This window comes from Lipophrys pholis (genome assembly GCF_963383615.2).
Source record: "Lipophrys pholis genome assembly, chromosome: 1".
In the NCBI taxonomy this organism is placed as follows: domain Eukaryota; kingdom Metazoa; phylum Chordata; class Actinopteri; order Blenniiformes; family Blenniidae; genus Lipophrys; species Lipophrys pholis.
Genome location: NC_137635.1, coordinates 19,583,041 through 19,596,266, shown reverse-complemented (window position 1 = coordinate 19,596,266; position 13,226 = coordinate 19,583,041). Strand labels below are relative to the sequence as shown.

Here is a 13,226-nt window from a genome sequence, read left to right as displayed (position 1 = left end):
TGTGTGTGTGTGTGTGTGTGTGTGTGTGTGTGTGTGTGTGTGTGTGTGTGTGTGTGTGTGTGTGTGTGTGTGTGTGTGTGTGTGTGTGTGTGTGTGTGTGTGTGTGTGTGTGTGTGTGTGGATATAAACATTTATTTTCGGGTATGTGGATTATAACTGCATTGTGTGTTTCTCCGGTTAATAAGACGGTAAAGATGTGCTATTTCAGTGCCTGTCTAAGTGTGTGTGTGTGTGTGTGTGTGTGTGTGTGTGTGTGTGTGCGCCAGCTTTGTTAACTGGTGACGTAGTGCTTTGTCGAGGGCTGCCCGTACAGCCCGTAGAAATCTGCATGTCTGTGTGTCTGTGAGGCGTCTATCCAGTCCCTCACTGCCAGGCCCTGCATGGACGGACCTCCGGTCGCCAGGCCGGGGGGAGGGGGGTAGTCCTGGGCGCTGACCCAGGGGAAGGAGCCCGACCGCGGGTAGGGCGGGTGGCTGCGGTGGCCCGACACGGAGGGCACCCCGGAGCAGTAGCAGTTATCCATCGTGCAGACGAGGATCTTGCGCCCGCCGTACTGTGGGAGCACGGCCTGCTGGGAGGAGTGCGAGGAGCCGCTGCCCCCGGGCGGGAAGTGCGAGGAGCCGAACACGGAGCCCGAGTGGTGGTTGGCGAGCGAGCCGCTCCCGCTCCCCGTGCCGCCGCCCTCGCTGATGTGGGGCGGGCCGCAGGGGCCGAGAGGCTGCTGATTGGTGGACTGGCCTTCCCCGGGGGCCGAGCCGGCGCCCAGGTAGGGCTGTTTGGCCAACGACGAGGAGGAAGATGACGAAGAAGACGAGGAGGAGGACGAGTCTTTGAAACCCGGCGCCGCGGTTTTTCCCGCGTTCCCGTTCCCCTCCGGGAAGGCGGTGGAATGTTTTCTTTTCTCGGCTCCAGAGGCGGAGCTCTGACCGCTGGGATACGCAGGGACGGACTGCAGGAAGGTCGAGGGAGGCGTGAGGGGAGCTGACGGGCAACAGACGAGTGTTAATTTCAACAAAAGCAAAGCCCGACAGTCCAGAACTTACGGGCGAGTTTCACCTCTCACCTTCAAGTGTTCTCTTCAAGCTCTTCTCTCTTTTGGAGATCTCAGAGAGGAACAGTTTGGAGTTTAGATTTCCGACTTTGTACGGCGGGAGACTGCTGCCGACACACGCCTGAGACCTGCGAACCGAGCAAAATTCAAGGTGAATACGTCAGCTGGTCGGTAAGAAACTCCACTGGCGTTTCAAGTTGTCTCACCTGTCTGTGAGGATTTTAACCGGCTTGGTGTTTTTCATGAAGCTCAGCTCCTCGGCTTTACCGAAGGCCGTGTTGATAGAGCTCAGCAGCTTCTGCGCCTCGTGGCGCTGCTCCCCCAGAGCCAGAACCTGCGCCGCGTTCTCCTGGCAGAACCGGGCCTGAGCCCGGTCCAGAGCCTCCAGCGTCCGGCCCAGATCCTCCTCCAGGAGCTGGTGCATCCGCTGGTACTGCAGGCGCACCTCCTCCTTCAGCTCGCACACCCTGTCCTGTGATCAAACGAAGCTGCATATCAATCTGCTCCACGCTTTCAAGGCGACGTGCAGCTTTCGGACCCAACACGTACCTCCACGACACACTTGTCAGAGTCGAGTTTGCAGAGCTGCTCCTCAATCTCCTGCACTCGTTCCTCCAAACGCTCCTGCTGCCTCAACAGGTTTTGCTACGAGAGAGAGAGAGAGGAATGAAAACAGGCTAAATAAACAACGTCCAAAGATACGTAGGGTTGCTGGAAGACATATGCCAGTGTCGGATCTGTGTGCTTATTCGTTCTTGTGCTCCGACACAATTACACCTGATACATGAAGCTTGACATCAAGCTCTCAGTGGAGAAGCTAATCAGCTCAGTGGCAAGCAGCTTTACTGCGGAGGAGCAAAGTCGACCGTGGAGATTCTTCGAGATGAACAACAATGACGAGGGTGAAGCAAATTGGGCAAAAGGCTCGTGCCAAATAGTGACTCGACTGTATATTAGCAACAGAAGGAGTGTATGTTAGGTATGCCACAACGAAGGAGTTAACCCTTCATTTCCAGCGGCTGCAGTGCTGCACTCAGTGCCTTATGCATGTTTTTACAAGCACACCCTGACAGCATGGCTACGAGCTAGCTGGCTTCCATGGCAGCATCACTATCATCTCAGCTCGAGTCTAGGTGTTGTCGTGTCCGTTACTCATAAGAAATTTGCTAAATAATCCAGGTTTTCTCTGACATTTTTACGATTTGCTTGATGGTTTGGCGCCGCCATTGGAGCCTCTTTCAAGGTGCTTTTGGCTTTATGTTTGACACCCTGTCCTAGATCATACCTGGTGACACCATGCCTGAACTCAAAAGCACGGTTTGACAGTGTGTGTGTGTGTGTGTGTGTGTGTGTGTGTGTGTGTATTACTGGAAGTCGCTTTATTGTTTATTAACGATAGCGCACAGACATAAGTCTAAGAAAGCTGCATTGGTAGATTCATAGTGACATGAGAGCTGGCTAATTTAGTCTCCATCCAACACACAATCCCTGTGGGGGAGGAGGGAGGGAGGGAGGGAGGGAGGGCTGTCATAGCAACCCACAGCTATTCTGTGTATGCATTAGTGAGCGAGGACTAATGTTGGGGGAGCCGAGGGCAGCGAGCAGATAGCTAAATGGGCAGACAGAGAGAGAGAAAAAACAAAACCTCCCCACAGTGCACCTCCTCTCCTCTGTGCTGCGCTCAATCCCAACCACCCAACAGAAAGAAAAAAAAAAAAAAAAAAAAAGGAAAGAATTGACACAGTGGAAGCTGCTCTGTGAGCTGTGTCAATGTTGTGGCAACAGCACTTGTTATTTCTGGAGATGATGATGATGATGGCATGCGAACAGCAGCAGATGAGGGCTCAAGGCCACGCTGAGATTCACATCCGGCTCAGCGTGAGGGCAAGATAGAGGGGGTAGAAGAAAAAAATCAAAAATAAAACCCTCCAATAAGACACAGACAATCTTTTACTGCAGGTCGGATCGCAGGAATGTCACCGACACAGATTTGCTAATCCTTCTCGTCATTAAAGCATCATGTGAGATATGAATAATCCTTGCTTCACATTTAAAGGCGTGCTGACGACACACGTGCCGTCAGCTGATGATCGGAGTCCAACGTCTTTTATCACCGACGGGCACAAGCACTTTGTCGTCATGATGTTTGGGCCAGATGGACGTGTGAGGATTATGGCTGTTAATGTAGGCCGCTGGTACTGATCAACACACTGCAGGTCCGGAGCTACAGTTTTCATGTTCTTCCTACATGTGCAGGTTTCCTCCAGGCACGATGTAACCTGCCTTCATCCAAACTCAACGAGGATCGGCTTTATTGACCCTCGAAGCTGGAGAAAGAAGAAGGATGAAAGGCTTCACTATGTCTCTTGATAAGACTTTGAGTCAATATGGCCGCTGTTTCGACTGGTTGGATCTGCTTTCAGCGTGATTAAAATAATCCTCGTCCAATCCAATATTCAAGATTACCAAAAGTAAATTAAAATATTTTTCATTGTCTCCTACTGGCTAAATAAATCATAGCATGATTGTCGCCACCTTCCCTGTGGGCTCACCACCTGCAGGAAGGTTCTTAAATGGTGCGATGTGATCTGGGTGACGGTGCTCAGACTGTCACCCCCGTGACCCGGAAACGGATAAGCAGAAGAAAATGAATGAATGAATGAATAAATGATTGTCGCTATGTTAATAATGAGATGTAATGGTTTCTATTGTTTTGGGGACTTTTTCTCTCCCCTGATATTTGTGTCTGTTGGTTTTCATTGTTATCAGATGCTGTAATTGTGAGGATGTTGACATTGACAGCTGATTGGACCAGATAGACCAGTGGGTGGGATCAGAAACTCATGGGCAGGATCTGGTTTCAGTAGATCCCACAGATCTGAGGTGGCACAGAGATTTCCCCTGGAGCATTACAGAAAGATTATACCCAGTTCTAATTTACACGCTGGGTTTTCAACAGGTACTTCAGTTTCCTCCACAGTCATTCCAACCTGCACTGCAGACCGAGTACCCGTTTGGACGGCAATGTCTTTAAGTGAAAACTTCTGTTGCATTCGAGTGTCTGTTTACGAGACAACGGTGCCACTGAAGACGCAACTTTTTAAAAATCGCCCCCCAGGGTAGAACCTTGGAATGCCGTGACTCCCAGTCCATGTTCTCCTGGTAGTTTTATAGTCGAGAGTCACCCGTAGATTCCACTTCGTCCGTCCATAAGAAGGTCTGTGTACCCGCCATTGTTAATGTTTATAGCATATTGTTCTCTGCTCGCTAATTACACTGTTTTCACTTGTAAACGAGGCCCGAGTCATTCCATCTTATGCTCTTAAATGAGCCTCAATCAACTTCCAAAACAACATTGTCATACCTTCATAAAGAAAACACACATATCGTTTTACCTTCAATCGTTAAGTGCTTCTTTTCACCAGTTCTTAGTTTTGTCTTTCGTCTTACGTTTGCACTTTCAAAATGGTTGAATGACGAATTCGCGAGTTGATCTCTCTAACATTATTCATAAAGAAAATCAATCACAAGCTCCTCGCTCTTATGCTACCATTTAAAAGGGAAATGAACCGGCTTTCCAACAGAGTAAGATTTACTACCAAGAAGAATTTGACCTCAAATTGGTAAACGATGGACACTGAGGGGATTGCGGCTAAATTCCCCATCATAAAACAGATGAATATTTAAATAAAACTATCCGGTAACCCATCTGGTAGCCGTGGAAACCTTTCACCCAGCAACAAAAACGCAGGTTGGTTCATGAGGAGAAATCAGGCCATCATGAGGATTCATCCTCTGTGGAGTTTAAACATCAACATGTATACGCAGGCGTTTTCCCTCTGGACCACCCGGCTCTTCATAATAACTTGTTTTTTTTTTTTTCCTTCCGTCGAGCTGAAGATTTGTTCACATACCACCCTTCTCATCCTCAGCAGCTGATTTTATCATTAGTGATCAGCTGCTGTGCAGCCTGATAGGAATGAAAACCTGCATACTGTCAGGCCTCAGCGGCACATGGTTGGGAATCACTGCCCTAGATAACACACACACACACACACACACACACACACACACACACACACACACACACACACACACACACACACACACACACACACACACACACACACACACACACACACACACACACACACACACACACACACACACACACACACACACACACACACACACACACACACACACACACACACACACACACACACACACACACACACACACACACACACACACACACACACACACACACACACACACACACACACACACACACACACACACACACACACACTCTCTCTCTCTCTCTGCTGGCATGGTTAGATCCAGGACGATGACCTGGTTGTGCTGACTGATCGAGTTTGCTTGGAGCAGACGCCGGGGGGGGGGGGTCGAAGGAGCCCAGACTTCATCAAGGTGGGGGGATGGAGGGGGGGGGTTACAACAAGCTAAATGTATGGGATACCTTTAGGGGAGGGGAGTGGGGCGGTCTTCAGCTGTCATTTCAGCACAGTGTCTTTTCCATCAGAGCCACCAGAGCAGGCGCACGGGGGCCGGAGGGAAGGTCGGGCTCGGCCGGGGGTGGCTGCTGGTGGTGGATGGTGTGATGGAGGTGAATGGGAGCTGATGGAGGTGAAGAGCAGCAGGGAAGAGGAGGGAAGGGGAGGGAGGACGGGGGAGTGCAGAGTGGTATGTTGAGTGTGTGTGTGTGTGTGTGTGTGTGTGTGTGGGATGGGGGGACGGTCCACCCTGCACATTGTAATCACAGCCGACATAGAGGATGTGTGGGTAGTCACTACCAGGAAGAGGAATACCAAAAAAAAAAAACATTTGCAGGTCTGAGCAGAGAGGCCGACTCAAATCTCTGCTATTAGATTCATTTTTCTGATATTTTCAGACACGGATCCAACAGGAAAGATACTGAAAACTAGATGGTGTCTGCTATTTTCATTTGAAATTAAATTAGGGTAGCTTGTTGCTTAATTCAGTGGTTTTGGGATTTATCAGCATGATTTTCCCCCTTTTTCATTTTGAGCAAGATAAATCATTATTAAAAAAAACAGTTTTTATTTGTATTAATAGAACACATTTTAGCAGTGAATTTACTGAAAGTGTAACAAACAAGCTTCCGCGCTATATTGCATGTGTAATAGGTAACAGTGGCAGGACTATATAGAAAAACATACCAGATTTTTATTAGAATAGCAGCATCCAACAAGCAGTTATGATTTATATTGTTTATGGTTCCCACAGATTGAAAGATGGCTACCAGCAAAAAAAAAAAAAGTCAGCTTGTGGTATTTAATCAAAACACAAGTGAAACTGATGAGTAGGTTGTTTTGTGGGGACTGAAATAGAAACTCAACAGGACACTGTCGTCATTTCGTCAGTTTAAATAAATATTAAGTGACAGACGGGCAAAAGTGACATGTAATGTATTTTAACTGCTTTAGGGCTTACGAATAAAAATGAACTGGCAACAATTTATTTAAACATTTCTGTATCATACATCCAGATAATAAACATTTGAGCTAATATTGATTGCTTCAGTTCAAGTTAACATATAAATCAACCCAAAAGTATCTCACTTATGATATATTCTCTCTTTTAGATCGTTCAATGAAAAATCTGGTCATCATTTCAATCAGTTTATTTATTCTACTTAAGATTCACCGGCTGATTACAATCCTAAAATGCTGAAAATGTCTAGGTTTTTTTGGTTGTTTCGGCTTTTGAATTCAGCCCTGAACCGACTGATAACCATACATAAAGTTGAGTCATAGCAGTACCGACAGGAAGTACACGGGTGACACCTAAACAGTGTGAACAACAGCCTGCGAGGCAGTTCGAAGAAAACCAGTCTCACCACTGTTCCAACCAGCAGTCGACTTAACACCCCCCCCCCCCGGAAGAGATGAGCTTAAGAACTAAAATATAACCGAATGACAACAAGCCAAGTAGACCAAGGAATCAAGTGACGAATCACTTTAATCCTGCTTCCCCTCGACTCCACTCCCACCCCTCCTCCTCCTCCTCACCACTGGCGATCCCTGAGCTCGGATGCACCTGTGCTGGGGAGATAAGGCCCACTGAGGGCCCCTCATTGTTCCACCCTCCGCTGCATTGTTTGTCATTCCAACAGATGAGAATGGAGGCGAGAGCCGACCACAAGAAGAAATGCAAGATAAAGTCCAAACGCCAGAGTCGCAGCCACTTCCAAATGTAGGACATTTGATTAGATGATCTGGAATTCTTTAAGGTGACAATGAAGGACATGGGAATATGGCCGTCGTCACAGCGACACTGCTGATGTTTGCTTGAGGTGGATGAGAAACGACCTCGCTGGCTTGTTGTAATGCAGTTATGAAGACACTAATCCGCAGCGTATTGATCCCTGCTAAATGAAAAAATTCATTCAAGTCGGGCTGCAATGGACAATGAATGACTTCAGAGGGTTCGTGAATGTCTTGTTCTGATCGAGGAACCCAACGACATCAGGTTTGCTTCCTTCCTTGGTAACGTAAGACCAAGAAAAAGAGAAAACGCTTAAGACTCACAAACATTGATTTTCGCCCGCTCGGTTCGAATCAATAGTTTCCTTTTAAATTAATTGACTGGCACTCCACGTCCGCCTGCAGGAAGTTTAATATCTGTCATGACTTTAGCGCGAATAAGAAGTTGAGTGAGTGTGTGTCGGGTTGTGGACGGCACTTACCCTGATGTCGTTGCGTCGCAGCTCCACGTCGGTGACGGCGTGGCCGTGGCTGGGGTGGCAGCGGGCAAAGCAGCAGTACTGGCACACCGCCGTCTGCTCAGCCTCGCAGTGATAGAGCCGGTACTCGTCGTGCTGCGGGCAGGTCCAGGCCTTCACCGCCTCCGCCTCCACCAGCAGGTGCCCCAGGGCCGAGCACGGCTGCTGCAGGTGCGTCTGGACGTGCGACTGGCAGCACGGCGCGTTGCAGCGCAGGCACACCTTCACGGCGGGGAGCGGCGGGCCCCGGCGGCACAGGATGCACTGCAGCGCCGGCGTGCTGGGCTTCTCCACCGTCAGAGCGTTGTACTTCTCCACTATGTTGGACAGTTTGTGGTTCTTCTCCAGGCTGGGCTTCTGGGTGTAAGCGTGATTGCACTCGGGGCAGCGGGCCAGCGAGGAGTCTTTGGCCCAGGCCTCGCTGATGCAGCCCCGACAGAAGTTGTGCTTGCAGGGCAGCTGGATGGGATCGGAGAACACGTGCAGGCAGATGGGGCAGATGAGCTCCTCCTCAAAACAGTTCCTCCACGTCTCAACCATGTCAGAGGCCATCATTGTGCAGGCAGGCATACACTAAACTGTTTTACACGTCGTCCAGTCCTCCGGGCCTCTCTCTCTCTCGTCTCTCACAGGAAACCGGACACTCTCAGAGAGGGTTTTTGCAAAAAAATTGAAATAAAAAAAGATAAAAACAGGCCCGGTGTCGTCCAGAATGATCCGTCTGTTTTTATCAACCCCTTGTGACCAGATCACGCAAGTCTCCCTGACAGACGATGAGTATTGCTTAATTACTGCAGCATGAAGGCAAATTCCAGAAAACTGACCAGAGAAGGCTTCAGGCGAGGATGACAACACCTTGGTGATTTCAACACATACAGCAGGGGCTGACGTTATCCAGATTACAGTAAAGGGTGCTTTCCTTTTCCTCTCAATGACACTCACACACACTGGGCCTGCCTTCACAGCTTGTGTGTGTTTATAGGCCTACAGGAAGCAAAAAGCCTGTCCGCTACAGGTAAACCATGACATGCAAACAGGGCACAGAGAATCAAATATCTATGAGGTGAATCAATCTCTGTGGAGAACATTAGGGGGGAGAGAGAGAGAGAGAGAGAGAGAGAGAGAGAGAGAGAGAGAGAGAGAGAGAGAGAGAGAGAGAGAGAGAGAGAGAGAGAGAGAGAGAAGAGAAAGAGAGAGAGAGAGAGAGAGAGAAAAGACACTTGATCCGTTTTGTGCCCTTCGGATTATGATTGACTGTGAACCAATTCAGACCAACAAACCAAGCATGAAAAGCATGAGAAAAAGGGACTTGCCTGGAGTCCACACCCTGATTACTATTCACACACAGCACTGAGAGAGAAAGCTGTGGGGTGAGATAGAAAACAAACCTGAATCTGTTTTAATCAGAAACCTCAAGGACGCTTTAAAAAAAATAAAAAATTAGAAATAAGAACAATAATCCCAACGACGCTTTTGTCCGCTCAGTCATAAATAAGTATCCGAGCCGGCGGCTTCAATTACACACGCAAGCGGCGACAGCTTGTAGGAGAGGAGGTTGAATACGACACGCCGTTTTACCGGTCAGATGGATAAAGCAGGAACCTCCGGCCCTTCGATTTCGCATAAAAGCGACGTTTGTGCGCGAAGCCTCGGATGTGGCACGCAGCTCCGCATATCTGTACACAAGGCCTCGGCTTCTCCCCCGGCTCCCTGTCGACAACAAAGGGCCTTATAATCTCATTAAACAGCAAATCATAGCCGGGCCATCATATCAGGAGGCTGTTTACTGCATAGTTAATCGTTTTAATGGTCGAGTCCGGCTCCTGCGCACAAAACAAAGGCTTTCAGGATCCGCAGGAATGTTGGCTGAGCCTTTTTACTTCACCCCCCCCCCCCCCCCCCAACCTCCGACTCATCTATCAAATATCTCCACACACACACACACAAAAGGATGTTTTCTCCCAGCTTTAGATTCTCATTAGAAAAAGAAAAAGGAAAAAAAACAAACTTTGGTCTTCGTGTGGCCTTCAGCCTTTAGCCAACAACATATTTATCCACTTCCTTATCTCGATGAAATAAAATCAGACGTCACCTCTCCATTTCCCACACAGGTACAGATAATGAATCCTTTCGCCACTCATTACTTAATTTCTTTTTTAAAAAGCAGCTCGCCTGTGTGTGTTTAACTAGTAGAAAATACAAAAATATACCATCTTAAAGGGGACGTCGCGGTTCTGTCCTTGTTAGGGGTAGCTGTCATCAGCCATCTTGCAAATCCTCATTAAAATAAAAAGGGGGAGATATCCTCCAGGCTGCCTCACCAAAGCTGCTTTTCGATGGATGACCTACACGCACACATCAGCGCCAAGTCCCGGCGTCAGTGTGGGGGATTTAAAGCGCAAAACACGCCTTTCTTTCCACGGTGTTGTGGGTCCCGTGGAGCGGGCTGGATTGACGGGGTGTGTGTGTGGGGGGGTCGGTCCGTGCTGCGGCCGGATGTGTCCGCGGTGAGTCCGCTCCGAGCTTCATAAAAATAAAATAAAAAAACCCAACACGGTTGTGAATAATAATCTGTTTTTCTCCCCCTCCTCTTTCTTTCTCTGTCTCTATCAGCCAGGCTTCAGAGAGGAGGAATGCAGGCGAGCAGGACCGAGCCGCCGTCAATGCGGACAACGCCGGCAACCACTTCCGGTTGCGAGTTTCAGAAAAAAACCCACGGACCCATAAGAAGTAAAACTTGAGAGGAGGAAATAAGCCCAAAGAGAGATCTCAGAAGGTTGATGTTCAATCCCCCATCATAAGAACACTGAATAGTGTACATATGGCCCCTACTGTCCATCTATTGTATTTCTATATATAAAATGATCTATTTACATATTCTATTCTCTTCTGTGCCATTGTGCTATTTTATTATTGCCATTTTTTTTGGTGACGTTTGTGCGATGTGATCACCAAATGTCCCCATGTGGTCTTATCTTATCTTAGCAGCGGACACAGACAACGATGTAGTTAGTATGCCGGGCCACAGGAGGCCGCTGTTGCTTGATTTTGTCATGGAAACCACACAGACCTGTGTGCAGAGAACAAAACACTATAAACGTGAAGAAAATGGAGAGCACCCGACATCCGTATAGACTGATGATGCATCAGATGCTGTCAGGGGTGAGTCTCAACGATTAAACGACTGATCTGGACGATAAAACTAGAATACGGACAGCGAGTCGTACCACTATGCGGCCGCCATGTTTGTTTACAACTGGTTGAGCAGGAGGGAGGGGGAGAGATGTGCATGCGCAGTAACAGGCTCTGTAGCCTCCATCAGTCTCTGCAGGAGGGAATAGTGGCCGTGAAAATAATCTTTCCACCTTGGGAGCCGGATTAAAAACTTTGCCAATACAGTGGATCTGCACACTGGTGCCATGTAAACGGACCCCCCAAAAGTGAAGAAAGTTTTGCGGATACACTAGTATTCGTTGTCGTGCAAACGGGGCCTATATAAGTAAAAATGCATTTTCCATAAGATACGAGAATTCTTTATATGTCCCAATTCTTAATTTGTCATTTTTGTAACAAAAAAATATGGGATATACTGATGAATATGAAAAATTAAAACATCAGTGGTAATAATATGAAAACAATATAATAACCGTGACAGTTTTTTACAATAATGTTGGTTGCAAATGGAAATATACCAGGGACTGTTGTTATTCGACTGACTAATAATGTGAATAATGTGTATTGCACGCAGAGAACAGTGATGGACATCAAAAAGTGCAGTGTGTCAAATTGTACAGGGTTAGAGGTATTGGAGTGGTTTGTTACTGAGAGTGGTGCTTGTAATTAAGTCTCACAGCTGCAATATCGCTTCTCCGCGCTCTTTGGTTGAAAGAGTCTGTTGCTGAAGGAGCTCTTCAGTCACTCAGAGTGTGAGGATGTTTCATAGGCTGGGAGTCACAGTTCATTAGAGAAGGCAGCTTAGCCATAATTGTACTCTCTCCCACCACCTCCACTGTGTCGAGGAGGCACCGCAAGACCAAGCTGGCCTCCCAAATGAGCCTGTCCAGTCTCTTCCTGCCGACCGACGGAAGGACAACATGGAAGGAATCTACAATGTGTAAAAAATAAAATAAAATCTTGCACATACAGGGAGAACATGCGAACTCTGCAAAGAAAGCCTCAATTGTTAATTACTTACTGTAAGTTTACCCCCCCCCCCCCCCCCCCCCCCCCAAAAAAAGGAAGGAAACTGCAATAGCGTTGCAGAATTTTATTTTGAAGTCTCTTTGCAGAGCTTCCGGTCTGATTCAGAAAAAACTTGACGCAGTTTCTGCGCTCACTCCCTCCCCCCTTGCTCGGTCCCCTCCCCTTGCTCCCCGGCCGTCACGTGACCTGTCACACAACTGATGTGTGTCACGTTTTTACCGAGAGGAGCGGAAGGATGAACCGGGAGGAAGGGCCGGGAGTCCGGTTTAAAGAGAGGTTTTCTGCATGTTAGTGGTCTTGGACGACCACCAGCACACTGAATGCAGTGTGTGTGTGTGTGTGTGTGTGTGTGTGTGTGTGTGTGTGTGTGTGTGTGTGTGTGTGTGTGTGTGTGTGTGTGTGTGTGTGTTGCAGGATAATACAGCTGATTTAGTCCACCATTAACAATAAAGGAGCCTTCTGTGACTTCAACCTCGTCATGCACTATGTATGCAGCCTTTTTTTTTTCTTCAAATAAATAATTTAGAAAAGCTTCTACATTCACAGCTTTAACTGCTGTTATTACAGTGGTATTATTAGAAAATTACACTGCAAATAGAATCACAACCCAAAGAGGCATTTATACCAATTTGTTTATTTATCAAAATTAGGAAAAGGCATACGTTTAGTAAATTCAGCTTCTTGCAGCTTAAATATTTGAGCAGCCTTAGATGTTGTTGAAATTTTTGTTGTTTTATTAATTTTGGCAATCATAGTTTCGATCGCATTTTAGCCATTTTTAGTGTTTTTATTAGCATTGTAGTCAAGATTACCTAACCCGAGATCAAGTCAAGACCTAGAATAGAGCATCCCAAGACTTAAAAGGGCTGAGACTGCATCACAATGTTATGTTATGTTATGTTATGTTATGCTATGCTATGCTATGCTATGCTATGCTATGCTATGCTAAGTTAAGTTATGTATATGTGACATTATACTGTACTTTAATTTATCTAGGAAATGAAGGCTCATTATGCCGTCAGGGATGTATTGTTCTATGTTATGTCATGTCGTGATATGTAATGTATATCTTATATTATAGATTTATTTGATTAACTTGAAATAAAGGGTGATTCTGCTGATGGGGCTGGAAACATTGCTCCACCAGGTGATTGTATTGTTTTATGTTGTTTTCTGTGTGTTATGTTATCTGACATTATAATT

At 47.1% G+C, this 13,226-nt stretch overlaps 1 protein-coding gene across 1 annotated transcript; it reads right to left on the bottom strand.

Moving 5' to 3' along the window:
- trim8b (tripartite motif containing 8b) lies at positions 1–10,413 on the bottom strand. Its single transcript, XM_080465574.1, has 5 exons — positions 7,785–10,413; positions 1,601–1,696; positions 1,258–1,523; positions 1,064–1,179; positions 1–981 (listed from the first exon to the last, which is right to left on the bottom strand). The coding sequence occupies exons 1-5, from the start codon at positions 8,388–8,390 to the stop codon at positions 272–274; spliced, it is 1,794 nt and encodes a 597-aa protein (XP_080321700.1). The 5' UTR covers positions 8,391–10,413; the 3' UTR covers positions 1–271.
- Positions 10,414–13,226: the final 2,813 nt, after the last annotated feature.